The sequence below is a fragment of the Epinephelus lanceolatus genome, chromosome 15, assembly GCF_041903045.1.
Source record: "Epinephelus lanceolatus isolate andai-2023 chromosome 15, ASM4190304v1, whole genome shotgun sequence".
NCBI lineage: Eukaryota > Metazoa > Chordata > Actinopteri > Perciformes > Serranidae > Epinephelus > Epinephelus lanceolatus.
Window position 1 is genome coordinate 38,885,231 of NC_135748.1, and position 27,080 is coordinate 38,912,310.

General features: G+C 41.0%; 3 protein-coding genes across 3 annotated transcripts in view; 2 read left to right on the forward strand and 1 right to left on the reverse strand.

The window, feature by feature from the left end:
- mipol1 (mirror-image polydactyly 1) overlaps positions 1–9,438 on the forward strand; it is a 74,432-nt gene extending 64,994 nt beyond the window's left edge. The window contains exons 13-14 of the mRNA XM_033641911.2: positions 3,424–3,618; positions 8,013–9,438. Coding sequence (XP_033497802.2) covers positions 3,424–3,618; positions 8,013–8,079 — 262 coding nt within the window. The 3' untranslated portion in view covers positions 8,080–9,438. The remainder of the gene's footprint in view (positions 1–3,423; positions 3,619–8,012) is intronic.
- Positions 4,112–5,458, forward strand: LOC144467010 (uncharacterized). Its single transcript, XM_078175193.1, has 3 exons — positions 4,112–4,702; positions 4,739–5,116; positions 5,153–5,458. The coding sequence occupies exons 1-3, from the start codon at positions 4,112–4,114 to the stop codon at positions 5,267–5,269; spliced, it is 1,086 nt and encodes a 361-aa protein (XP_078031319.1). The 3' UTR covers positions 5,270–5,458.
- Positions 9,439–20,118: 10,680 nt separating the features above from the next.
- foxa1 (forkhead box A1) lies at positions 20,119–26,551 on the reverse strand. The gene is made up of 2 exons (XM_033642228.2): positions 26,177–26,551; positions 20,119–23,514 (listed from the first exon to the last, which is right to left on the reverse strand). The coding sequence occupies exons 1-2, from the start codon at positions 26,240–26,242 to the stop codon at positions 22,354–22,356; spliced, it is 1,227 nt and encodes a 408-aa protein (XP_033498119.1). The 5' UTR covers positions 26,243–26,551; the 3' UTR covers positions 20,119–22,353.
- Positions 26,552–27,080: the final 529 nt, after the last annotated feature.

Below are 27,080 nucleotides of genomic sequence, written 5' to 3' on the forward strand. Positions count from 1 at the left end.
AGAGGTGTTGAACTAGTTGCGGAGATGTGAGGCTAGTTGCAGAGGTGTTGAACTAGTTGCAGAGGTGTTGAACTAGTTGCGGAGATGTGAGGCTAGTTGCAGAGGTGTTGAACTAGTTGCAGAGGTGTTGAGCTAGTTGCAGAGATGTTGAACTAGTTGCGGAGATGTGAGGCTAGTTGTAGAGGTGTTGAACTAGTTGCAGAGGTGTTGAACTAGTTGCGGAGATGTGAGGCTAGTTGCAGAGGTGTTGAACTAGTTGCAGAGGTGTTGAGCTAGTTGCAGAGGTGTTGAACTAGTTGCGGAGATGTGAGGCTAGTTGCAGAGGTGTTGAACTAGTTGCAGAGGTGTTGAACTAGTTGCGGAGATGTGAGGCTAGTTGTAGAGGTGTTGAACTAGTTGCAGAGGTGTTGAACTAGTTGCAGAGGTGTTGAACTAGTTGCGGAGATGTGAGGCTAGTTGTAGAGGTGTTGAACTAGTTGCAGAGGTGTTGAACTAGTTGCGGAGATGTGAGGCTAGCTGCAGAGGTGTTGAACTAGTTGCAGAGGTGTTGAACTAGTTGCGGAGATGTGAGGCTAGTTGCAGAGGTGTTGAACTAGTTGCAGAGGTGTTGAACTAGTTGCAGAGGTCTTGGACTTGCCAGTACAGAACATTATGTGCAGAACAAAGAACTAGAACAACATTATTTCCTGTTGTTGACATTCTTCACCTCCTGATCCTTAAACATTGAGTGTCTGCTCACACAGGGGTCATGTAATATCATTATGCAGCATTTAAATATCTGTATTTACTTTTTAATGTCTCTGGTAATGACACTGAAACTGATAATAGATTAATGTTGAAATCATTTTCTCAGTTGATTTGTGTGTTTAGAGGATAAACACTTTAACCAGAGCTCGTATGATGTGTGAACATGATGCTCGGTGATTACTGGTGTTTTTCATGTAAAAAGGTTGTAAAGCTCTGCAGCAAGAAGAGTCGAACAGAACAGAGTGAACACGCTGTCTAAACTGTGAGTCTCCATACATCATGAGGATTGATGCTGAACGCCTGCAGAGACCTGGGGGGCGGGGGCGGTGTTTTTTGGAGGAAATAAATTCATTTCTCCTGTTATTATTTCTCTTTATTTCTCACAAGGATTTGTTTGATTTTGTCCCCTTTGTGTGTGTGTGTGTGTGTGTGTGTGTGTGTGTAGTTTTTGTAGTTTTTTTGTCTTAGTTTACAAACTCCAGAACATAAAGTTGCTCTTCGTAACTACTAAAGCTCCATTCAGACAGGATGAAGATCACAATCAAATGGGAAGGGCAGCGCTCAACAGAGTTAAATGTTGACCTAGCCCGCATTGTACGCTGCTCTGAACTGCACACTGCAGTAAGGTGTATTTGGAGTGATGTCTCTAAGTAGTATTGAGCATAGTATCAGGGTTAGGTTGATGATAGGGATATGGTTTATAACAGTGTAGTTTTTCAGTTGTAACGCAGTGTGTAACAAGTGCACATATAGTTTTCTTCTCTGATCATTTTGAGTATACTTTTGTTTTAAAACCTCCCCAATCCAATCGATTACGCATCCTCTAAAACTTCTACATTCTCTAAAATTAATCAAAATCAGCCCCAGGAGTTGAAATATGACTACATCTGGTTAAAAAACAGCTATTTTTAATTATGAATATATCAGAAATGGATTCAGCATCCTCATTAACCCCCAAATCCACTCCAATACTGTCCATATCGGCCAAGCAGTTGCTGAAATATAGTCTATATTGGGGATTATGCTAATAAATGCAAATGTTTATTAATTATGCAAATTTACCAACATATGCAAGTTATCATTCAGTAGTTTCTCAATGCTGGGGACCAATTATGTACATTTCTTACATAAAACTTTGGGGAACTCAACAGTGGAAGGCTAGTGACTGAAAATTCTGTTGTCTGATTTGAGGTATAGTGACAAATTTAGGCCAAAGCGAGTGAAATTTTCAAGATAGAAAAGTCAACGTGGAGCTTATCAAATTCTGAAGTTTTCTATGTACAAGTGAAGCAGTGATATTAAACACAAAGTGACAAAAAATAATCATTTCTGATGAGAATTTGTCAAACAAAGTCATTTTTTTGTTTTTTTGGGGATGTTGTGTGTGATAATTTGAAATAAGATGGCAGCAAGCCCCAGAATCTTATTTTGCTACCTTCCCCTTTGTGTCAGGATACTCCTTGCCAAATTTCATACATGTACAGTGTGACTATTTATGTCATTGTAGTGCCTTAATATTTGCATTTACATCATTTTGCCAGAACCATGTCCCAAAAAAGGGATTTTGGGCCCCGAGTTGGAGGTGCTCGTTATCAACTTGTGATGGCCCAAGGTATAGGAAATAACAGGAACAAGAAACAGGAACAGGAAATAATAATGAAGAAAAAGTTGCATAAAACACCACGAGGGCTGGACCTGGCTCCCAGCCTTAACAGGAGGAGAATTAAACATTCACCATGCTCCTCCTTAACTCATCATTGTAACCATGGTGACACAACAGGATATTATGGTTTGTAACGGGCATGGACATTTACCTGGACAAAGAAGAAAGAGAAGGACATCCATGGCTTTGAACAGGAGCTGCTGCTGATCATTGCGCACACTTTGAATACAGACACTTTGAGAAGAGCAGATCTGCTGTCTGTGGATCTCCTCTTTCAGATTTTGGATCTCCTCTTTTGGATCTCCTCTGGCTGTCAGCTGATGTGTGCTGGTTTACAGCTGGATCCCAGCAGGCTGACAGCTGTGGCAGCTTTATTTGATGCAGCTCTGACCTCTGACCTCTGACCCGCTGCCTGTTTGTGCAGGAGCTCAGTGGACAACAGTGCTTTGTGTTTCTGAATATATGAGTTTGGCCCGGTGCAGGTCGAAGCCTGTCTGACATCTGATCAGCAGTGTGTTAGGTCCTGGTGGTCACAAACCCAGCTGGAGGCCAACCTGATTTCAGCACCAACAAAATGATTACACACCACACACACACACACCGCAGTATCCATGGAAACCTGTTGTCCAGTCCGAAGGCAGCTCGTTCATGAAGTCAGGAAGTCTAACCAGCTGGATGTTTCAAATAAAACAACAACTGAGAAATTAAAGAATCGGGTTTGATCTGAACCTGTAGCAGTCTGACTCCAGTCTGAAGTGAACTGGGTGAGCTGGGAGCTTTGTCCTTTGTTCTGTCCTCTGCTGTCTGTCTGTCTGTCTCTCTGCTGTGTTTGCCTTTCATTAACCTGAACCTGCTGAGACGCCATAAACATCACAGCTGATTGATTAGCTATCAGCTCCTTCATAGTCAGCAGTGCTCGGATCAGATCACACATTTCCCAATGCTGTGTCATTCAGCTCAAAACTTTATTTAAACATCCTGTTCTCTGTTCCCTCCCTCTGCTCCTCTCTCAGCTCTCAGGACCTCCTCACCACTCCTCCCTCACTGCACAGTGATGGCGTCTCTCCAGCGGATTCGTTGACAGCAGCTCATCAGGCCCCGCCCCTGCAGGTCCAGGTGCAGCAGCTGGCGAAGGAGAAGCAGAGCATGGAGGCGGAGCTTCAACGTTGTCAGGAGGCGGAGCGAGAGGCCAGAGAGAGAGTCCGCAGGTCAGACTTAACCCTCACCTGTCAGCCTGTTTTTATATTTTAATACCAGAGTCAGTTTGTCACAGGTTTCCATACCTAAGGAACATGTCCACCAAAGCAATTTTCCTGAAGCCAGCGTATGTTTTAAATTCTTTGCAATGTGTAAGTGAATCAGTTTTTGTCCACCCCAAGTTTTTATGGAAGAAGGAAAACACTGAGTGTGCTCATCTGCTGTGTGTGTGTGTGTGTGTGTGTGTGTGTGTGTGTGTGTACATTCAGTGACCTTTACTGGATACCAGCAAGTCTGTTGATGTGTTAGTCCATACTCACACACAAACACACAGCAGGGTGACAATGACTAGTAAAAACATGGCCGTCAGTTCTAAAGCGTTTGATTGGCTGATGATGGTGATTGAGACAGGGATGGGTTTTTTACAACCTGAACTGAATCGACCCGTATGAGTTAAAGTCCAAACCCAGGCAGTCCCAGATCATCACATAAAATACTGAGCCCATGCCAACCAAGCCCGACCGCCCCCAAATCACTAGTCAGCTTCTAACGACTGGGTTCTATCGGCTGTGTGGCGACCCAGGCCACATGGTTTTTGGGCTCTTTAAGAGGTTAGGACACTTTAAGAAGTCTGGACCCTTTAAATTGTCAGAACCCTTTAAGGTTTTTGGGCTCTTTAATAGGTCAGGACCCTTTAAATTGTCAGAACCCTTTAAGGTTTCAGGATCCTTTAAGGTGTTGGGACCCTTTAACGTCTTAGAACCCTTTAAATTATCACGACCCTTTAAAGAGTGGAGACCCCGTAAGGTGTCAGAGCTCTTTAAGGTGTCAAGACCCTTTAAGAAGTCTGGACCCTTTAAATTGTCAGAACCCTTTAAGGTTTTTGGACTCTTTAAGAGGTCAGGACCCTTTAAATTGTCAGAACCCTTTAAGGTTTCAGGATCCTTTAAGGTGTTGGGACCCTTTAACGTCTTAGAACCCTTTAAATTATCACGACCCTTTAAAGAGTGGAGACCCCGTAAGGTGTCAGAGCTCTTTAAGGTGTCAAGACCCTTTAAGAAGTCTGGACCCTTTAAATTGTCAGAACCCTTTAAGGTTTTTGGGCTCTTTAAGAGGTCAGGACCCTTTAAGGTTTCAGGATCCTTTAAGGTGTTGGGACCCTTTAACGTCTTAGAACCCTTTAAATTATCACGACCCTTTAAAGAGTGGAGACCCCGTAAGGTGTCAGAGCTCTTTAAGGTGTCAAGACCCTTTAAGAAGTCTGGACCCTTTAAATTGTCAGAACCCTTTAAGGTTTTTGGACTCTTTAAGAGGTCAGGACCCTTTAAATTGTCAGAACCCTTTAAGGTTTCAGGATCCTTTAAGGTGTTGGGACCCTTTAACGTCTTAGAACCCTTTAAATTATCACGACCCTTTAAAGAGTGGAGACCCCGTAAGGTGTCAGAGCTCTTTAAGGTGTCAAGACCCTTTAAGAAGTCTGGACCCTTTAAATTGTCAGAACCCTTTAAGGTTTTTGGGCTCTTTAAGAGGTCAGGACCCTTTAAGGTTTCAGGATCCTTTAAGGTGTTGGGACCCTTTAACGTCTTAGAACCCTTTAAATTATCACGACCCTTTAAAGAGTGGAGACCCCGTAAGGTGTCAGAGCTCTTTAAGGTGTCATGACCCTTTAAGAAGTCTGGACCCTTTAAATTGTCAGAATCCTTTAAGGTTTTTGGGCTCTTTAATAGGTCAGGACCCTTTAAATTGTCAGAACCCTTTAAGGTTTCAGGATCCTTTAAGGTGTTGGGACCCTTTAACGTCTTAGAACCCTTTAAATTGTCAGGACCCTTTAAAGAGTCGAGACCCTGTAAGGTGTCAGAACTCTTTAAGGTGTCGGAACTCTTTAAGGTGTCAGGACCCTTTAAGTGGTTGAGACCTTTTAAGGTGTTGAGACCCTTTAAGGAGTCAAGAGCCTTTAAGATGTAGGAACCCTTTAAGGTGTTGGAACCCTTTCAGGGGTCACAACAGACAAAATAATTTCCAAACGGAAGTGTGTGGAGTGTATTTAAATGTTCTTGTAATGTTTGTTTCTTGAGAGTTACTGGATGATTTGAAGCCCTTTGTACTTGACCTGAGCACAACCTGTGTAGTTAGTTTATTTGTGTTACTGAGTGAGTCTGGTGAATCTGAATTAACCCTTTAAAACATCAAAGTCACACAATAACACATCTGACTGATGGAGGCAGAGGTAGACCAGCAGCTCTCGTGTTCAGGGAGGTAAAATGAGTGTTTTTGTCGATGGAGTCTGGCTCTGAAGAAAGCAGAGATAAGTTTCACTTTCAGCTCAGTCCTCTGTCAGAAACAAGTGTCTGTTTGTGAAGTACTGAACATATGACCGGATAATTGAGACTTGGATTATACTGCACAAGTTCTGTGAGAGTTTGTAATCAGATGATTTGACATTGTTTTGCTATTGAACGCTTTTTACTTCAGTTCATCAACAGTTTTCTCAGTTCTTGGATTCTTCATTCACCGCGGAGGTGTGAGAGAAAACTTCATGAAGTCAGTGTAACACACAGTGATGCAGAAATGTCCATTTGTATTCCTTTGAAGTATTCCTTTAATGGTTACAAACCAGTGTAACCAGTGACATGATAGAGTGTGTGAGCGTCGACCATGTTTCCTGTCATGAGAAACATGTTGCTGTATCTAACAGCAGCCGTCAGAGACTCTGGGATGTGTTCAAAGACTGGTTAAGCGTGTGGGACTAAAGAGATTTGGTTGTGATGATTCATATTCAGCGGACATCGGTGTGAGTGTCTCTGCCGCCGAGTTGATCAGGAAGAATTAATCCTTCAGATTTCGACTCGTACAGGATGACGGTCGGATGCTGAATAACGTGACTTCTTCTTCTGCTGCTTCTCATCTCATCAGTCTGAAGATGAAGGGATGAGATTCATGATGAAAACAGCTTAAGTCGTCCGTCTGCGTCCCGCGCCGTCCTCCTGGGCTCAAACCCGCGGCTTTCTGCTCTAATTTGGCTGCCAGCGGGGGGGCGCCCGGCTCTGAAGAGCCTCCCAAGTTTCTGAATAGAGGAGAGAGGAATATTTGCTCTCTGGAGGGGGGTGGCGGTGTGAGGGGGTGTGTGATAGAAATCTGCTGGTTATTAGAGACGGGAAGTTTAATTTGGTTTGGAGAGAGACAGAGCGCGAGAAAGAGAGCCTCAGTGAGTGTTAGAAAGTCATCCAGGGTCAATTTTCCAACTCCTCCCTTCTTCATTTCAGCTTCAGCTCAGCGTCCGGCTTTTCTCTTTCAGGCTCTCATTATTCTACGTGTTAGTCAGAACTCACTAACGACTTCACTCAAGTCAGAGCCTGGTGACTGCAGGAGACAAAGGGTTAAAAACATGACCACTGCTGCAGCAAACAGGAAGCTGCAGACAGGAAGTCAGTCCCTGAAAGAATGTCTTGGGGCTTGTTTAGTATGATCCAGGTCTGCCGGGTGTCTGACTTCATTCCGACTTGCTCTGACATCATACAAAAGTAGACAGCGATAATCTCACGAGATTGAGGTGGATGCAGTTTTTAGAGCCAGGCACTGCTGTTGCTCTTCACCAACTGCAAGACCCAAGGCATGATGGGAAATGCCTGGCTCTCACCTGATCTAACAGCAGATTGGTTTAGATGTTGACTTAAAGGACAACTTCGGTATTTTTCAACCTGGGCCCTATTTCCCCATGTGTATGTGTGCGTATGATTCATAGGTACAACTCGTTCTAAAATTGGTTCAGTATTCAGGGAGGCGGATGCAACCGGAGCCGTGAAACGAGCTAAAACGGTAACGGGGGCAAAGGCGTCCCGTGTATGTTTGCGCATTAAAAGTGCTTTTTTTCACCACTGACCAGTTCAGATCGCCAGTGCTATGAGTGGAGTCAGCTGTCAGTCAGTGTTGGAGCAAAGAGGGGGAGGGCTGCCCCGCTGGGTACTGTAAGTGAGTATGTGTGTATGAAGTGTGTGTGTTACGCTAGAAGAGGCAGAGTTTGGGACGGAGTCTTTTACGTGCTACCCCTGGAGTGTTACCGGAGTTTTTGGAGTGCTCAAATAAACGGGCCTTTTTCCCGAACACAAGAACAGTTACAGTAACACCTTACAGTTGTTGGTCTGATAACTTTTTTAATAACTCAACATCAGATTGGACAGGATGTGAGTGTTTCTGTGACTTCCTGTTCAGACTGTAGGCTGCTGGAAACCTCATCTTTCTGTCACCACCTCCTGCAGCAGCAGCCTGATCTCGTTCAGGCGAGGTGCAGTTCCTCTCCAACGAGCCTATTAACCTAAATGAGAAACACAAGTGTCTTCACTGATTACTGCAGGAAACAAACTGGTTAAAACACTGCCTTCTGCTTTCTCCTCTTCCTCCTCCTCAGGCTGGAGCGTCTTGTTGAGGTCCTGAGGAAGAAGGTCGGGACAGGAAGCCTCCGAGCTGTCATCTGATGTTTTGCTGAAATCAATGAACACTCAGTTTTTTTCTATTTTCTGTCGTCAGGTTTGTCTAAAGATTTTTTTTTTTTTAATTTTTACTCTTTATAAACATGTTGTGTTTTTGAGTATTTCTTCTCTTTTGATGTTTCTTCTGTTTATCTTATGTTTCTACTCATGAAATATTTCTGATAATGTATTTGAATTGATTTTCAGATGTTTGACAGATGTTTGTGAATCAAATAGACTTTTGTTTTCGGTACTTTTGTCAAAAATATGATGTTTATGATGGCTGTATTCTTTTTTTTTTCCTTAATTTCATGTTGGCTTGCAATAAAATGTTATTACTAATTTTCCATTAACGTCTGTAGTTACATTTACAAAGTTAGATCTGAACTTTTCTGTCATTTGTATTCAGTGTTGGGCAGTAACACCTTACAGTAATAATATTACAGTAATATTACTAATGTTACACTACACGCCTGTGGTGTCTGGTGGTATTTTACCACCAATACTTGCATTCACATAATGGGTGTAGAAAAGAAAGGTGTCAAAGGAAGTACTTCATTGATATCAGTATCACTTTAAGGGCACTGGTATCATAATTCTTGTTCTAGAATCTCTGTAGTGAAGGTTTCCTCCTCCCCCACCTCCTCTTCTTCCTCCCCCCCGTCCTTACCTCTAATTGAAGATCAGTCTGCCTTTTAGTTCATCTGTTGATTTAAGGTTCGTCTTTTAAACTCTCCTGTTTTAAACAGAAACTCTGCTCAGATTAATTTCAGAAGATCGCTGTGACAAATGTGAGGAAGCCGCTCTGACTTCATGTTCCCTAAAAACTTCAAATTAAAATTTAACTTTGACAACTTCCAACAAGTCGGTCAGACTGGAATCAGATGAAGCTTCATCAGACAAATCGGATCAGCTGAACACCAGAGAGAAACCGAACAGGACGATAATGTGGTGGGGGCGGAGCTGGGCTCTCCAGTGGCGGTGTCAGAGAGAAGGACGCCGTCTAAGATGCGTGTCATCTTGGACAATGTCTCCCACCCACTCCACGATGTGCTGGTCAGACACAGGAGCACATTCAGTGACAGACTCATTCCCCCAAGATGCACCACAGAGCGCCACAGGAAGTCATTCCTGCCTGTGGCCATCAACCTGTACAACCTGTGCATTTATAATTTGTAATCATCTTTTGGTTGCAGTTATTCAACTGTGCAAGATTTTTCAGTATACGACTTTGTCGTGCACACAACTGTACACATTTCTTATGTTTACTTTTATTGTATTCTTCTTAACTCTATTAATGTATATATTGTAATTAAATTTCACAAAATTAAATTTTAATGTCTTAAATACTAAACTAATACTAAACACTGTCGCATAATGCACATTTCATTCTTGAATTTTTAGATTTCATTTTTAATGCACATTTTCATTGCCATTTTTTTTATTTTATTTTACTTTATTGCTTTATATTTACATACTTATATTTTGTACTTTTATTCTTACTTCTTATAATTCTCTGTTCATTACATCGGAGCAACTGTAACAAATCAGGAAATGTTGCTGTGCTTACTGCAACAGAACCTCATCATCTGCAAAGAACAGACACTTCCTCAGGACTCAGTCCCGCTCCTCCCTCTTATCGGCTGACAGGTCCTATTCCATGCCTTCATGGTCCTTGGTCCCAAAGTCCAGTTTGTTGGATTAATGTGAACACTGTGTACCGTCCATGATCCTGTCTGTGAACATCATGGACAGGATCTTAAGGCGCAGCCCGGGGGGAGGAAAGCGTTCGCTTTGGGGACCTCAGAATTGCATCTCTGCTTTTTGCAGACGATGTGATTCTGTTGGTTTCATCACATTGTGACCTCCAGCGTGCACTGGGGCCGTTTGAGTATGAAGCAGTCAGGATGAGTCAGCACATCCAAGTCTGAGGTCATGGTTCTCTGCCAGAAACCAGTGGATTGTCCTCTCTGGGTTGGGAGAGAGTTACTGCCTCAAGCGAGGGAGTTCAGGTATCTTGGGGTCTTGTTGACAAATGAGGGTAGAATGGAGCGTGAGATGGATCAGCAGTTTGGTGCGGCTTCTGCAGTGATGCAGGCACTGTGCTGGACCGTCGTGGTGAAGAAGGAGCCGAGCTAGAAGGCGAAGCTTTCGATTACTGGTCCATTTACGTCCCAACCCTCACCTATGGCCATGAGCTCTGGGTAGTGACCGAAAGAATGAGATCGCAGATACAAGAGTTTCCTCAGCCTTAGAGATAGCATGAGGAGCTCAGACATCCAGAAGGTGGTCAGAGGAAGTAGAGCTGCTGCTCCTTTAAGTTCAAAGGGGTCAGTTGAGATGGTTCGGGTATTTGATCAGGATGCCTTCTGGGCACCTCCCATTAGAGGTGTTCCAGGCATGTCCAGCTAGTAGGAGGCCCCGGGGCAGACCCAGAACACACTGGAGGGATTACATATCTCATCTGGTCTGGGAACACCTCGAGATCCCCCGGAGGAGCTGGAAAGCATTGCTGGAGAGGGACGTCTGGAGTTCTTTGCTCAGCCTGCTGCTCCCACGACCTGGTTCAGGTAAGCGGATGAAAATGAAAAATGGACAGTATACTTGTCAGTCTGTGGCCTGGTCCACAAGAAAAGATGATCTGGAGTATGGTTCACATCAGGTTTGAAAACACAGTCAGTCTCCTGTGGACTAAATGCAGCATGCGCCGATCGTTGGTGATAAAGTAGGAGGTCAAGAGGGTCGATCATCACATTGTCTCCAAAATATAAACCACAGCAGGCATAATGGAAAGGTTAAGGTTGACTCCATGGTGTTGGCTCAGTGTCCTGTGATTGGCGCTCTTTTCTACACAGTTTGTTTACTAAGATACCGTTAGCTTAGCATTGCAGCAGCCATTTGTCTGCAGTAATCAGTATGTAGTTGCTGACATGTTGAGGCAGAGGGTACTGTCTGTAGCTCTGGTTGAGGCTGAGAGGCTGTCAGCAGATAAACAGAGATCTGTGTGGGTACATGAGACCCTAAAAAAGAGGCTGGATCATGGGGAGTACCACCAGTTGGTCCAGGAGCTTCTCCTCCATCATGGACGTTTACAGGCAGATTTTAGGATGACTCAGGGGCAGTTTGACAACCTGCTGTCTATCATCAGGCCGTATAGCTCTGGGTATCCAGCAACCACTACCACCAGTTTCTCCTCTATTGTTTACCAACTGTAAACTTGTTGTCATGACCACCACAGAAGGCCCGCCTCTCAAATCATCTAATTGGACAATGGGGAAAAGGCGGAGATGACGTGGGTGCTTTTGGGCTCTGAGTTGAAGTTTCTTCAACTTGAAGCGTTCAGAGCGTTCTGGAAAAAACGCCACAAAGGTGAGGCGTGTTGCAACAAAAGCAAAAAGCTTCATTCGCATTAAGATCAATTACAAAAAGGCGCCTCCAGCTGCTAAAACACTTTGTTAGTGATCAGGTCCTCAGAGGTGTCAGGTTTAAACAGTGAGTAAATACTTAATGTAAAATGCTGCTTCAGAAGTTTTTCACTCTGACCAGAACACAGCTCTCTGAAATAACGATGAATACTTACTGTGGTCAGATTTAAAGATTTTGAACATTGTGCAAAATGTTGTCAACCAGCAGCTTCAGAACAAAAGAATCTGCATCAGACTTCTATCATAAAACAATAGACAACTTCACCTGCTTTTTTAATAGCCTCCACTTATTGGAAAATTATTCTAAAAAGAACACGTAATGAAAGCGAGTAGTTGACTGACTGAATGTGGGAAAACGGAGACATACTGTTGAATGTGTACATATTTTTCTTAGTATACCTCGGGCTGTTCATCATTTGTTTAGCAAATGGATGAACTTTTTCAGAATGGACTTCTTTACATTTAAAAAAAAGGGAAAAAATTGAAGGGGGTTGTTATTTATAGGTTATTATGTAATGGGCTGCATGAGTTTGACACCCCTGTTTTAAAGAAAGTAGAATTTAAATTCTACTTTAACAAACTTCCATGAGTTCAGATTCACTGTGTTTCAGTTTGACTCATTTTAAATAAATATAATTCACGTGTCCACAAAATGTTTGTTTTAAAACAATATTTAGACCATGAAATCTGATATTTCAAATTCCAGCCGGTTACTGTTGGTAGCTACAAGTACATGTTATTATGTTAAACACTCTGTCAGAAGCACCACAGAAGAGGAACTGATTCACTGCCTCACAGCGATATCCCTTTAGAAATTTAAACGGGTGAAACTTGAAATAATTTACTGAGAAACACTTCAATGTTTAAATGTAGTGAAGTACAAAAACATGGAAATTCTTGAGTACAGTACTTGAGTAAATGTACTGCTGACAGGTTTTTGTGTTTGACTGAACAAACTGTTGACGCTGCTGTTTTCTGAAGGTTTCACAAAAAGTTGCTTTATATTCAAACACACACACGCACACACGCACACACACACACATTAAACACACAGTCTGCTCTGCATACTAACACTGTCCAAACATGAGGACCAAACTGATTGGTCGACCTCTGCTGCAGTCCACACACACACACACACACACACTTATGTTGAGGTTCTGATGATGTTTGAAACGCTGCTGTTAAATTCGTCCAGTTTTAAGTTCATTCGACAGGAAAATTAAAGAGTCAAAGTTTAACAGATGGAGCTTTACTCTGAAAAGTTCAATAATATCTAAATAAAAAACAAAAAATTATTTTATTCTCTCATAAAACTATTTTTATTTTGATATATAAATCTAAAATGTTAGAGTTATAAATGAAAAATGATCATTTTGTGTTGCATATATATATAGACATATAATTATGCTTAAAACCTTTGTGTAGACAGAGGTTAAATTAATTCATTTAAAACAGGAAATGAGATCCAACAAAAATAAAAGAGTGGAAAAGACTTAATTGGTTACCAGCCTGTGGCTCGCCACCATCCAAGAGGCCTTAGGAGAAATCTGAGAGGTCGTATGGAAAAAAAGAAAAATGCAATGGTGAATTTATACTCTTATTTATCACTATTAATAAAATTAATATTTAAATTAATAAGAAAAATCCCTGTTCATGATTAATTTCCTGGAAAGATTAATAATCAAAACAGCAGAGGGTCAACTGAACCACACATCAGTCCAAATGTTGGATGATAAAAACTCTCCAATAACAAATGAATAATAAAAATGTATTTTTTCTTTTATGGTCATTTAGATTTCCCTGTAATTTCTACAAAATTTCAGTTCAACTAAATTTATTTTTCCTTTTTCCAGTAAAACACGGAGCAGCTAACATTAAACAATAAAAGTTAAAGTGCTAAAACAAAGTGTCAAAAACTCTGATTGAAAAGTTTAAACTTCAAAAGTGAAATCTGTAAATATTAAAATATAAACGTTATTTAAAGAATAAAACTGTTTTATTCAACACTCAGATAAAAAATACATCAGATACAAGTTCTCCACCTGACAACGTCAATATGGAGGTTATGTGTGTGTGTGTGTGTGTGTGTGTGTGTGTGTGTGTGTGTGTGTGTTCTGCCCCCCTCCCTCCCCCGCTGACTGGTTACCATGGTAACGGCGGACCACTCGTGGTCGACTTGGGTGTCCTGGTTTTAATCCTGCAGCCGTTAATCTGCTTGTTCTGAAGAAAGACTCAGTTTGTTGGAGCTCCAACTTCTGACGCCACCTGGGAGAGAGTGTGTGTGTGTGTGTGTGTGTGTGTGTGTGTGTCTTTGTGTTGATGTTTATATCAGGATCGCTGCTCTGTGATTGGCTGTCAGGACTTTTTTCTTGTTCTAAGTTCAGAGTGGTTAAGATAGATAGATAGATAGATAGATAGATAGGTAGATAGGTAGATAGGTAGGTAGATAGATAGATAGATGCAGACGAGTTCAGTTGAACTCACCTGTTAGCTGTTAGTCTGTATGATGGTCTTGTTGATGGTCTGGATGAGGATCCTATTGATGGTTTAGATGATGGTCTCATTGATAGAATGGTGGTCTTGTTGATAGTGGTTTTCTTGTTGATGGTCTGGATGGTGGTCTTGTTAATAGTGGTTTTCTTGTTAATGGTCAAGATGGTGGTCTTGTTGATGGTCTGGATGATGGTCTCATTAATGGTCTGGATGATGGTTTCGTCAATAGTTTGGATGATGGTCTCACTGATGATCTGTATGATGTTGATGGTCTTGATGGTCTGGATGATGGACCCATTTATGACTTGGATGACGGTCTTATTGATGGTTCGGATGATGGTCTGAATGGTGGTCTCACTGATAATGGTCTCATTGATGGTCAGGATAGTGGTCTTGTTGATGATGGTCTCATTGATGGTCAGGATAGTGGTCTTGTTGATGGTTTCATTGATGGTCAGGATAGTGGTCTTGTTGATGACAGTCTCATTGATGGTCAGGATAGTGGTCTTGTTGATGATGGTCTCATTGATGGTCAGGATAGTGGTCTTGTTGATGATGGTCTCATTTATAGTCTGGATGGTGGTCTTGTTGATAGTGGTCTTGTTGGTGGTCTCGTTGATTGTCTAGATGGTGGTCACATTGGTGGTCTGGATCGTGGCCTGGTTGATGATCTGGATGGTGGTCTTGTTGATGGTCTGTACATAGGTCTCATTAATTGTCTGGATGATGGTGATGTTGGTGGTCTGGATGGTGGTCTTGTTGATGATAGTCTCATTGGTGGTCTGAATGGTTATGTGGTTCTGGTGCCTCCTGTCCCTCTTTATGTCCCTTTAGGTGTTCTTCCAGTGGACCTGTGGTGTTGCTCTTCAGGTGTTGGACTCAGAGTGTCTGAGCTCTGGTTCATGGTCGCCTCCTCAGTCCAGGACCTTGATTCTGTCCAGCAGGACTCACAGAACTCCAGTTACATCAGGTAACTTCCCTCCTCACATCTGATCACACATTCATCTGGAACGAAATCAGATCTACAGATCACATATTGACATGCAATATATCAAAGATTATCAGATCAATAAATCTCCGTCTGCTGGTCCCCCATCCTGCCCCCCCAGCAGTTGGACAAACAACAGCTGTCTCTCTGTCTGTCCCTGTCTGTCTGTCTGTCTTTCTTTTACTTTGTCCCCTTCTCTCTGTGTATCAGTCTCTTTCTGTCTGTTTCCTTTTCCGTCTCTCGAACTGTTCCTATGTCTCTGTCTGTCTGTCTGTCTGTCTGTCTGTCTCTCCGCCTCTGTCTGTGTCTCTGTCTGTCCCTTTGTATCTGTCTCTTTTTCTTTCTTTCTCTGTGTATCTCTGTCCCTCTCTGTCTGTCTCTTCCTCCGTCTATCGAACTGTCTCTGTCTGTCTCTGTCTGTCGCTGTCTGTCTCTCTGCCTGTCTCAGTGTCTCTGTCTGTCTTTCTGTCCCTGTTTCTCTGTGTCTCGGTGTCTCTAGCCCTCTCCCTCTGTCCTCTTTGATCGTCCTCCTTTCTTCTTCTTCTCTGCCTCTTATTCTGGAGGGGATTTCTTCTTTGCTCTTTTCGTTGCTCGAGCACAATCGTGTTATTGGAGATAATTAATTCCAATCCCCATGAAAAGGTCTGAGTGGCCCCGGGGCCCCTGTTCGTGTCTTTCTAGTGGGGGAATGAAAGGCGAGGGGAAGAAAGGGGCCGAGGGCCGTCGTATTGTGGACGACATTTTCCTCCATAAGGCGCGAGTGGAGAGAAAAGCTTTCCTCAGATGATGCTGGGGGCCCCGGGGCCGCCGCCACCGCCGGAGGGCCCCAAGCAGCCCCGCTCCGCCCCGCCGGGAACATATGGCTCGTATTACAGCAGACTGGGTGGCACAAATATTTAGTTTTATTTTAATGAATGTTTAGAAGCTGTAATTCACACAGAGAAAAATCAAAATATAATAATGTATAAAAACAGATGATTTTATATTAAAATCCAGCGCTTAGTATTTTCAGCATTAATTTGTTTTAAAGTCCTCGAACACTTCACTGGAGTAAAAGTACCTCAGTATCATTCATCTTTAATGTTACTTTTCATTTGAACCATTTAATAATTTGTTGGCATCATATTTTTATCAGCTCATCATGTTTTCTATGAATTATAGAAATCTCAGAATAATAAAAGTACAAAGAAGTAGTCAGGCGGTTAAGTGCACATTTATTTTAGTATTTTCTGCATAAATGTATTTTCTTCTTTTTGATTTTGAATCTTTTGGAACAAACAACACCGAACAGAAGAATAAAAGATATTAATATTCAGACGATATTTAGTTTAGATGAAAGAAATATTAAAATAAATGTCAAAATAACTGCTGATTTTTTTTTCGGTCAAATAAAACATTAAGATCAACAACAAACATAAACAAGAATTTGAAGCAAATAAAAATCAAACTGAACCAATTCTCAGGATGATGATTATTATTATATTAATGAATATTTCATTTTATCTTTGTGTCAGATTTTATGGAACAAAATGTTCTTTTAAATAAACTTTTACTAAAAACGTAATTATTAGAAATAGAATTGCTGCCTGGTAGAAACCACGTATCTCCACATATGGTGATTTAGAATTTGTGCTTTTTACAGAATTATTTATTTATGTATCTATTAATATTTTTATCATTTTTTTAATTTTAACTCAGGGTTCAACAGCAACGAAAGAGAGACTAGAAATAAAAATATAATTTTTAAGTGTTAATAAATAAAAAAATAACATAAATGAACTTTGAGATCATTGACTGGTTTTGGTGGATTGGGACACTCCAAAACACAAAGAACATTTAACTCCAGTTTGTCTTCTTTGTGGTTTTTATTATCATGTATATTTGTACTAATATTTTGATCTTGTTAGTGAAGTTAACGTCTTGTTGAAGCTGAGTTTCATCTTTAACATCTGATCTGTTTCTCCGTCACAGGGTCACAAATTAAAGTCTGATTCATTTCTTTCCTCTGCACAGTTAATAATGTAGTCTGGAGATACGAGGTTTTCACTGCAACAGTAAACAGATGAGGAGGTGTGTGTGTGTGTGTGTGTGTGTGTGTGATGTAGTTGTGTAAACACATATCTTAAACACACTTTTTTTGGAGTGAAATTTAAACCGATTCTTAAACATGCTAAAACATTTTTTAAACCTCAACTAAAGTTTTTTTTTCATCATATTTTATCATATTTTATTTTATCTCTCTCTTCAGTGATGACAGCTCTGACCCTCCACAATAAAAGCCTCCCTGTGTTTGGTTAAATCATGAAGGTCACCGTCAGTAAAACGGCGGCTGATCCTCAAACCAAATGTCATAAAACATATCACACATATCTTACACACATTACACAACCTGCAGCACATTATTTACTGTTGTCAAATGTCAGTGAACGCATCACACTGACCTAAAGCTCATCTCTTTGTTCTGGTTAAATATTGATCAGTTAACTGAAAAAATAAATATGTTTTCTTCACAAACGGAATCAGTCTAATTATCACCTCCTAATTATCTGCTCATTGATTTAATCTTTGGGTTCATTAAACACGTATCAGTTTCTTATCTTAAATTAAAATCTCATTGAAACAAATTTAAAACCAAATCATTGAATTGAAATGTCATGTGGCTTCGTTTGTTTGTTTTAACAAAAATAGAACAAACGAAATGTCTGTTGATTTTTTTCTAAATTATGACACAATTAATAAAAACTAAAGCACACAAAAATATTTGATCTTCACAAAGAAAGAAAAACGGTAATTAAAAGAAATGAATCTATTTTAGTTTTTGGACATTTAAACATGAAACAAAAATACTTTAAAAATGCGATGGTGTTTAATTTGTTTACATAAAACAACAAACTGCTAGAAAATAAAATAATAAAAAGGCTTTTATTTTATAAAGTTATCTGAAATAATCATCCGACCACTTTATTTTATTTTAAATGTTTTTCTTTGTGTTTTTTAAATTTATATTATCATGTATAAATATTTGTGGTTTCATATATTTGTCTATAACCTCCTCACACAGTCATGTATAAGTATATAAAGCCTATAAGGGCCTGTATATGACCTGCAGGCCTGTGTGTGCGGCTCCTCTCGGCTCCGTGTCTCCGTGCTGTCGGTCCGTGTCGCCGCTTCGGGGATCATGTTGGCGGGTAATTAGCGGCTAATTAGCGGATCATTTGAGACATTTCGCGGCTCTGCGGCCAAAATGTGTGAAAAAGCTTCAGATCAAAGTGAAATCTGTCGGGATGTGTTCAGGTTCACGGAGCGGCGGCGGAGGTTACAGCCCACAAAGACACTCGAAATCCGGCGACAGCGGCGGCGCTTTGAGGCGCTTTGAGGCCGCAGGAGGTTCACCGTGTTCGGCTTATTGTTCAGCAGCATGTCGGAGGAGGGAGACAGAGCCGAGAGGGAGCCGAGGGCTGCCGGCTCAACCCGAGTCCCACCGCACAGACACGGACAGGGACGGGGAAATATAAGGAGACAATAACAGCAAATAAACAAGAAGGAAACAACAAATAAACAAGAAGGAAACACGGAGAAAACTTCACACAAAGACAACGGAAAAAAATAGTGTATCAAACAACAAAAGAAGACAACAATTAAAAATTAAACAGTAAGTAGAAACAAGTGATGAACATCCATGAAATAAGAAAACATTAAATTTGGACACAAAAATAAAATAACACGATGATTAACATTTTTTTCTTTCGACGTGAAAAAGAATAAAAATAAAAACGAATAAGCATTAAAAATAAACACACATATTTACATTTGATCTCACTGTCAATGTGGAGACCTCGTATCTCCACACTGTGAAGACAAGCACGCGCAGATTTCATTGTTTTATTCACGTGCATATTTTCATGAGGCCGATAAAAGGCCGAGCATCAGCGACACCGGAGATGCGAGGTTTTCACGCGGACAGACCGTCCACGCGCTGTTTGTTAAAACTAAACTAAGACAAACTTTTACATTCAGATTTAATAGGCTTTAATAATAATAATAATAATAATAATTAAGTATTTTACATTAAGAATAAATGAAGTATTCAGTGTTTCTCCACCAGACTTTTATCCAAAATCTTCTAAATTATTTTAATTATTAATTATATGTAATTATTTTGACTGTAATAACTTTATAGACTCTTATTAAGATAGTTAATTCATCATTTATTAACTCTTAATAAACGCGTTATAAACCGTTAACAAGGAGAACTTTGGGTTGCCAGGTTGTGGCTGATGAAACTAAAAATAATCATTAACCTACTACTGATCAATAACTCTGATCACTTTTATTAATCAGTCCAAACCACGTTTGTCCAGATGAATGTGTTGATATTGAATTCTTTAGATGAACTGACGTGTTTTATGTTTCCGAGATACAAGGTTTTCATTATCAGACAGTAAAGTGCTTAATTAAAGATAACTGATGTGATGAGAAAGCCCTGACATACTTCTTTTTTAAATGATAAAAGTGTAAAGTGAAGTTCAGCTGTGACCCGAGCACAATCAGTAATCAATAATCAACAACAAATCAATCAATGTTTCTTTGCTTTATTTGAAAATGACAGAATAAGTTAAGAACGTGAAGAAGAACAAGAACATGAAGAAGAAGATGAAGAACATGAAGAGGAAAAGCACATGAGGAAGAAGAACATGGAAATGAAGAAGATGATGATGATGAAGACCATGCAGCAGAGTCAAAAACCGACAAACACACAACAACCTGATGAAGAGGAAGAGGAGGAGGAGGAAGTCTGTCAGCCGCTTTTTTTCCAGAGAAGAGAAGAAGAAGAAGAAGAAGACCTCCCACTTCATTCATGCACATGGTAGGAATAATAATTAATAATCAATAATCAGTGATGGACAGAAGAGCTGCGATTTAAATACACCCAACAGGAAGTAGTTTCTCCTTTTACACACACACAGTGAGAGTCACCAAACAAAGAGTCTCCAAATCTGTAGTTCTCAAATCAAGAATTTCTTTTAAACAACTTTTATGTTTCATCTCCGACAAATAATTTATTTTCTTTTAATTCAAATAAATGATTAATTTTCCCAAATAAACGAGGTTTATGAGTTACAAAAGTCACCGATAATATTTTTTTTTTCCAGTTTACTGACTAAACATTTAATTATTTTACCATCAATGATTCTCAACAAAATTTCAGGAGTGAAAATCACCTCGTAAAATATTATTTATTCTGACCCTTTAAAGTCCAGAAAATTAAAATACTAACTCAGAATTCAAATATTTTGTGTTCATTTATTCATGCAAAATATTTAAATTGTTTTTATTCAATTTATTTATTAAGTTTCTGATAAATGTCGCTGTTTTTCCTTTTAGAGAACTGATGTTTTCAATTATTTGTATCATATATTACACCAAGACAGACACACGTGGACCTTATTAATCAATATAATCTGTTTGTTTTAATTCAAAATAATGAAGACAGAAAATAATTCAGCTAAAATTATTTTTTGTCTTTATTTCCTCATAAAGTTTGTATTTTATGTTTTAAGGCCTCTTTTCATTGATGCAAAAACATCATTAAAAAAAAAAAAAAATACATGTACAGACCAAATGGTGGGAAAGCGATTAAAAATCTGCCCGGATACAGACGATGACAAACAGCGAGGCCGGAGAATGTTTGAGTGAACTGACCCTTTAAATGAGAGGCCTTTTATCTGTGTGGGTTTCTCACTCTGAGGGTCGCGACCCCTCAGGAGGTCAGCTGAGAGCCGACGAGGTCATGGGAGAAATAAATCCTGATCAAAAAAAATTATATTATTACAATAATCTGTCAGTGTCGCAACCTCATCATCAACAGGTGACCTTTGACCTGTGGGCCGGGGCCCTGTGAGGGGCCTCGGGGTGTTAATGACACTGTAAACATGATTCTGTCACACAAACCATGTCGCCATCTTCTTTATGAAAGTTTTTCTTCCTCATGCTCGTGTAAACATAAATAAAAGAACATAAATAAAAGCATCTGTGACGAGGACGACGGGTTGTTTTATTTGAATTTATTTTTCTTTCATTAACTTAATATTTAAATATCTTTAAAGTGAGTTCAGTCTGATCAGCAGGAAAGCCCAAAGCCCCGCCAAAATAAAACCATGCAGTGTAAATATGAACATGTCAGAGAGAGCAGAGAGAATCAAACTGCTTCATTCAGTCACTGTGAGATCTAATGTACAGCATCAGTGTGCAGTGCATCATGGGAGCTGGAGTTGTGTTAGTGGCCTGCAGGAAACAGATCTTAAACTTTGTGAAGTGACTTCAAAAGACCCAACACAGACCCCTTTGTTGGGGGTCTGGACCCACAGGCCAGGATCTGTTGGGGGGTCCAGACCCTCAGGATTGGATATGAAGGGTGTTCCAAAGTCCAGACCCTCAGGTTGGGATTTTTTTGGGGGTCCCGACCCACAGGTAGTGATCTGTAGGGGGATCCAGACCCTCAGGTTTTAATATGTAGGGGGTTCTGGAGTCCAGAATCTCAGGTTGAAATTTGGTGGGGGGTCCAGGCGCTCAAGTTTGGATATGTAGGGGGTTCCAGAGTCCAGACCCTCAGGATGGGATTTTTTGGGAGTGCAGCCCCACAGGTAGGGATCTGTAGGGGGGTCCAGACCCTCAGGTTTGGATACGTAGGGGCTTCCGGACTCCAGAACCCCAGGTAGGGATTTTTTGGGGATCCTGACTCAGGTTGGGATGTCTGGCCCCTTTTTAATTTGAAATCAAATTACCAAAAACCAGTTGATAGTGAAGTTGCAGTTTTTCAACTGAGTTCTGGTCTGTGAACAGTTCTTGACTCTCATATTAAACTTGAAGCTCTGGAGTCACTGGGAGGCTGAAATACATCCAGTAAACCAAAAAGTACCAACAAACCAGTTTCTGTCTCCGTCTAAAACCTGTTTTATGTTATTGCCACAGAATGAATACTGGATATTTATTTATGTTCAGATGGTTTTTTTTAACCTCGAACAGTGTTTTTTTTTTAACTCTCCTGTTGGACCCTGTTGAGTTCTAAGACCTGTTGGGGTCCCGACTACTGTCGGGTGGAAACCGCTATCATGAGGGAACCTGCTGCAGCAGTGCTGCGTGCGACTGCTGGACTGTGAACCTTTGAAACATGAGCTGTAGTTGTTTGTGACTCTGTGTGTAAAAGGAGAAAACAGACCTGGGATCAGTTTGAACGTGTCTCTTAGTGTCCTGGTTTGGTCACAGTGCAGGAGTTCAGACCAGCAGCAGCAGAGTCGATCATCACAGTCAGACAGGAAGTCCAGAACGGCTGCATGCAGAGAGTAAGAGTCCAAACAGGAAGTGCAGCGGGTACTACGAGGTGTTGAGGAGCGGTCTGGGATACACCCCCTGGTAGTAGGATGCCTCCAGAGGCTCCATGGTCCTCCCCCCGAGGCCGGAGGCCCCCCCAGCGCCGTAGGAGGAGTACTGCAGCGCCTCGTAGGCCTTCAGGTCCAGTTTGTGCTGCTGCTCTGAGGACGACATTAAATTATTGATGGAGAACGGGTGGTTGAAGGAGTAGTGGGGGTCACCTTTGAGGTGCAGCTGGGACTCATGCGCCATGGAGTGGGGGGGTAACGATAGGGAGGACAGCAGCTGGGAGCTGGACACCTTCAGGTCCGAGGTCCCGCTGACGCCTCCCCGCAGGTCCAGACCGGGAGGCGAGGTCGTCTGGCTGGAGGAAGGCAGGGAGGAGTCCAGGAGTCCTGGAGGTTTGATGGAGTCCCCAGAGGGAGATGCTCCTCCCCCTCCTCCCCCCTGCTCCTTCCTGCCGTCTGATTTTGTCGACATCTTCTTCTCACACTTGAACCTCTTCTGGCGGCGCAGGTAGCAGCCGTTCTCGAACATGTTCCCGGAGTCCGGGTGCAGGGTCCAGTATGAGCCCTTCCCCGGTTTGTCCGGCGAGCGCGACACCTTAACGAAGCAGTCGTTGAAGGACAGTGAGTGCCGAATGGAGTTCTGCCAGCGCTGCTGGTTCTGCCGGTAATATGGGAACAGGTCCATGATCCACTGGTAGATCTCGCTCAGCGTCAGCATCTTGCTGGGCGCCTGCTGGATCGCCATGGTGATCAGTGAGATATACGAGTAGGGGGGTTTGGCGTGCGGGTAGCTCCGTCGGAACGCCTTGTTGTCACGGCCACGGTTCAGCCCACCACCACCGTAGGCCATGCCGGGACTCATGGTGGGACTCATGCCCCCATACGGGTTCAGACCCATCGAGGCCTGTTGAGCCGACACCGAGCTCATACTGGACGGGCTCAGAGTCCCGCCCATTGAGGCTACACCCCCTCCCAAACCCGACATGGCCGTTGGGGCTGGGCCACCCATTCCCCCAACCGGGGCGGGGCTCAGACCAGTCCCACTGTATGACATGTTGAAGGAGCCTGACGTGGTCCCGCTGCTGGACATGTAGCCCGACATGGAGCCCATCCCGAGACCAGAACCCATTCCACCACCTGTCATTGGAGAATACACCTGCAGAGAGACCAGAGACAGACCAGTTAGACCAGAACCAGAACCAGTTAGACCAAAACCAGAACCAGTTAGACCAGAACCAGAACCAGTTAGACCAGAACCCATCTAACCACCTCTCATTGGAGAGTACACCTGCAGAGAGACCAGAACCAGATACACAAGAACTAGTTAGACCAGAACTAGTTTTACCAGAACCAATTAGACCAGAACATTATCCCACCGACCTGCCACTGGAGAATACATCCCCAGAGAGACCAGAACCAGACAGTTGAAATGAAACCAGTTCAAGTCCTGACAGACCAGCAGAGACGAGTTTATCTCTTCAGTCTGATCTAAAATGAAAATGTTTAGGTTTTTCTGCTTTAATTTAATCTTCCAGTTTTGTCCAGGTTAATGATCCGGTCCTGATCTGGTCCTGATCTGGTCCAGATTGAGCCAGAATACCAGCACAGGCACAGCTAACAATGAGTTATCAAATTGACAAATGCACATTTTATTTATTGATTTATTTCTGTTTCTTCCCCCCCCCCCCCCCCCCCTTTTTTTTTTTTTACATCTGATTGATCAATCGAGTCATTTTCTGCTGTGACGACAAATTCAAATCTTCCGATCAACGTCAATAAAACTGCTTCAGTTTTTATCTGAAGGAAACAAAGAGTTCACAGAAATCACTCTTCCAAAAAAAGAAATACCCATCACTGATGCAAAAATAAACCTGAACTCGAAAAGATGAAACCCAAAGCTTTAATTTGAAAAGCTTGTCATTAACAAGTTAAGTAGATTTTAAGGTGTTCATGACTTTTCCCCTAATTATCTGTCTAAGATGTTATTAAGGGATTACAAGGGGCCTCCTTAATTAACCCTTTATTAACCTCAGAACAACAAAACAAACAAAAACCGATAGAAGATGATTTTTAGATTGAAATTAATTATTCGATTTTAGTTGTTTTTCAAACACTTAATACATCAAATTAATTAATCCATAATTGATCCCCTTAAATTAAATCAGTAACTGATAACCATTAATGGACAAATTAATACATAGCGCTTTATCATAAACAGTTATCAATCAATTTAATCATTTAGGCTACATTTAAAACTGAAACATGAAATAAAATAATCTATTAATTATAATTGCGATTGTTTATTATTATTTTAAATCTGTCAAACCGTTATTTTAATGTCCAAGTTTCACTTTAGTGGACAAGTTTTCATCTTTTGACCATTTTAGCTGATCTGAGACCAGCTCACACAGGCAGACAGCTGTTTGACCACATTTAATATTTATGAACACATTTTATATTCAATATAATAATAAATGTACATAGCATATATAAGAAAAATACTAAATTACGTTTGAATTTCTACAATATTAAATCCCGTTTTGGGGGATTTTTGAATTTGACCTGCTCGCTGCTGTTTCTCCGCACTGACGGACTTTAAATATTTCAACAGTACAACATTAAAATCAGAATATAAACAGTAATATGACACATGAAGTTTATCATATTGATGATAATTGATATTAAATAACAAAGCAGGTTGTTTAATAGCAACAGCCTGCAGATTCACGAGCTGAATTTACATCAGATTTATCAAATCAGATCAGATCAATACATCAAATTAATAAAATTCAGGCGATTTTTATTTTTATTAAATTAAGTTTCACTGATCAGTCACTTTACACACATCTAGTGCAGATGGTTTTTATAATATATGTATGATATTAAGCATTTATATAATAATTAAAGCTCAGCACAGATTTCATAGCGGCCGAGCTGTCAAATAATCCAATAAGATAATTAACTTTATTATCAGGTGATTATTGTCCGTTAACATGTCACTAATAACCTGTCATACAATAGTAATTTTCAAATAAGATACAATATAGAGTGAAAATTTAATCTGCATATGACAGGTGTCCAAAATATGAGTTTGATTTATGGTTTGTATTCAGCTCATTTATTATATAAGGATATGTTACATATCGCTTCAAATTAAAATGTATTTCATTGTATTTAATAGCATAATTTAATTTCTCTGCAGCTCTTAGCTCTGACTTTATTTATTTATTTATTAATTTATTTATTTATGATCTTTAATGTGATTTATGGGACCAGAATAAGTGTCTACATGAGGTGAAGTTTATAACCTGTCAGATTCATTTTACAGCGTTTCATTATTTCTACTTTTTAAATGTGACTTCCGGCTGAAATAAAACTTAATCCAACATAATAATATCAAAAGAAACTGACTGAGAAACACAGGTTGTAATAAATGTAAACATCTGATCTGTGATCGGTCCATCACGCGCAGAACTCCCGCAACATTAAATATAATTGTCACTTTCACGCTCAGACGTTTTTTTTTTTTTTTTTACTTTTTTCTAAATAAAAGAAATAAACAGATTCATTATTATTATTATAATTATTATTATTATCATTACAGTATAGACATATCAGCACAGTATCAAAGTTTCATGTCTCAAACCTATTTGAATTTTATCTCCACTTTTTGAAAATAAAATAAAGTTTGAGTTAAATAAAAGAACTTCTCTTTCTTAACGTCACAAACTGATCCCAGTGGTGAGCGGTGTGACCCGGGTCTCGGACCCTCACAGTGCCTGTGAAAGCAGCGCTAAAGCGGGCAGAGTGTGACCGACCTCCTCGCTGTAGTATCCGCTCCAGTCCGGAGCCTCGTGCCCTTCCATCTTCACCGTGCCCAGCATGACGGGAGCCCGCAGCCGGAACCCGGATCCTGCAGGTCCCGCTCCTGCTCTCCCGCGCTCTCCTGCTCCTGTCCTCCTCGGTCTGTCCGTCTGTGTGTGTGTACGTGTATAAGGGTGTGTGTGTCCTGGTCCGAGCCGAGCTGAGCCGAGCCGGGCCAGGAGGAGCAGAGAGAAGCAGAGTGTTAGTGAGGCGGAGGAGGAGGAGGAGGAGGAGGTGATGGTGACCTGCGGACTGATGGGATCCTCCTCCTCCTCCTCCTGCTGCTGCAGGTCCAACCCTCCAGGTCTCCTCCTCCACACACACACACACACACACGCACACACACACACACACACACATACACGCACATAGTTGAACCAGTTTAATATCTAATGGGAAATATTTTTTATTGGAAACAAGGTGAAGGAGTGAACTCACGTGCCTCTGTAATGATGGAGTGACTCTTCATTAATTATTAATGATCTGTGTTTAATTATCTTTCATCTTCATCTTATTCCTTATTTTAAGGGTTTTTAAATTTCTTCTTAACTTAAACAACTGAAACATGTTTCTGAGGCTCAGTTCAGTGACATTCAGATTCTTATTTAACAGACTCTCACAGGTTTGGGACAAATGAGTGGAAATATTTAAGGACTGAAATAAATGAATCACTAAGGGAAGGCCTTTCCCTTACTTTGTACCTTAATTAATAAAGTGTAAATATGGAGTCATTAATAATTCAATTAATAACGATACATTAAGATCCTTTGAGGTTTTAATCTTCACTGACTGTCGGAGCTGAACAAACTGCGCAGATGAAGACCAGTGAGTGAAAGCTCCAGGAAACATCTCATCAGT

What these genes read in the sequence shown, in the direction of transcription:
- foxa1 (XM_033642228.2), bottom strand. Translation starts at nt 26,242, where the DNA reads ATGCTGGGCACGGTGAAGATGGAAGGGCACGAGGCTCCGGACTGGAGC. An exon ending in GCGGATACTACAGCGAGGAG is followed by an intron (nt 23,515 to 26,176) that starts GTCGGTCACACT and finishes GTCTCTCTGCAG; the next exon opens with GTGTATTCTCCAATGACAGG.
- LOC144467010 (XM_078175193.1), top strand. Translation starts at nt 4,112, where the DNA reads ATGCCAACCAAGCCCGACCGCCCCCAAATCACTAGTCAGCTTCTAACG. An exon ending in AATTGTCAGAACCCTTTAAG is followed by an intron (nt 4,703 to 4,738) that starts GTTTTTGGGCTC and finishes GGACCCTTTAAG; the next exon opens with GTTTCAGGATCCTTTAAGGT. An exon ending in AATTGTCAGAACCCTTTAAG is followed by an intron (nt 5,117 to 5,152) that starts GTTTTTGGGCTC and finishes GGACCCTTTAAG; the next exon opens with GTTTCAGGATCCTTTAAGGT.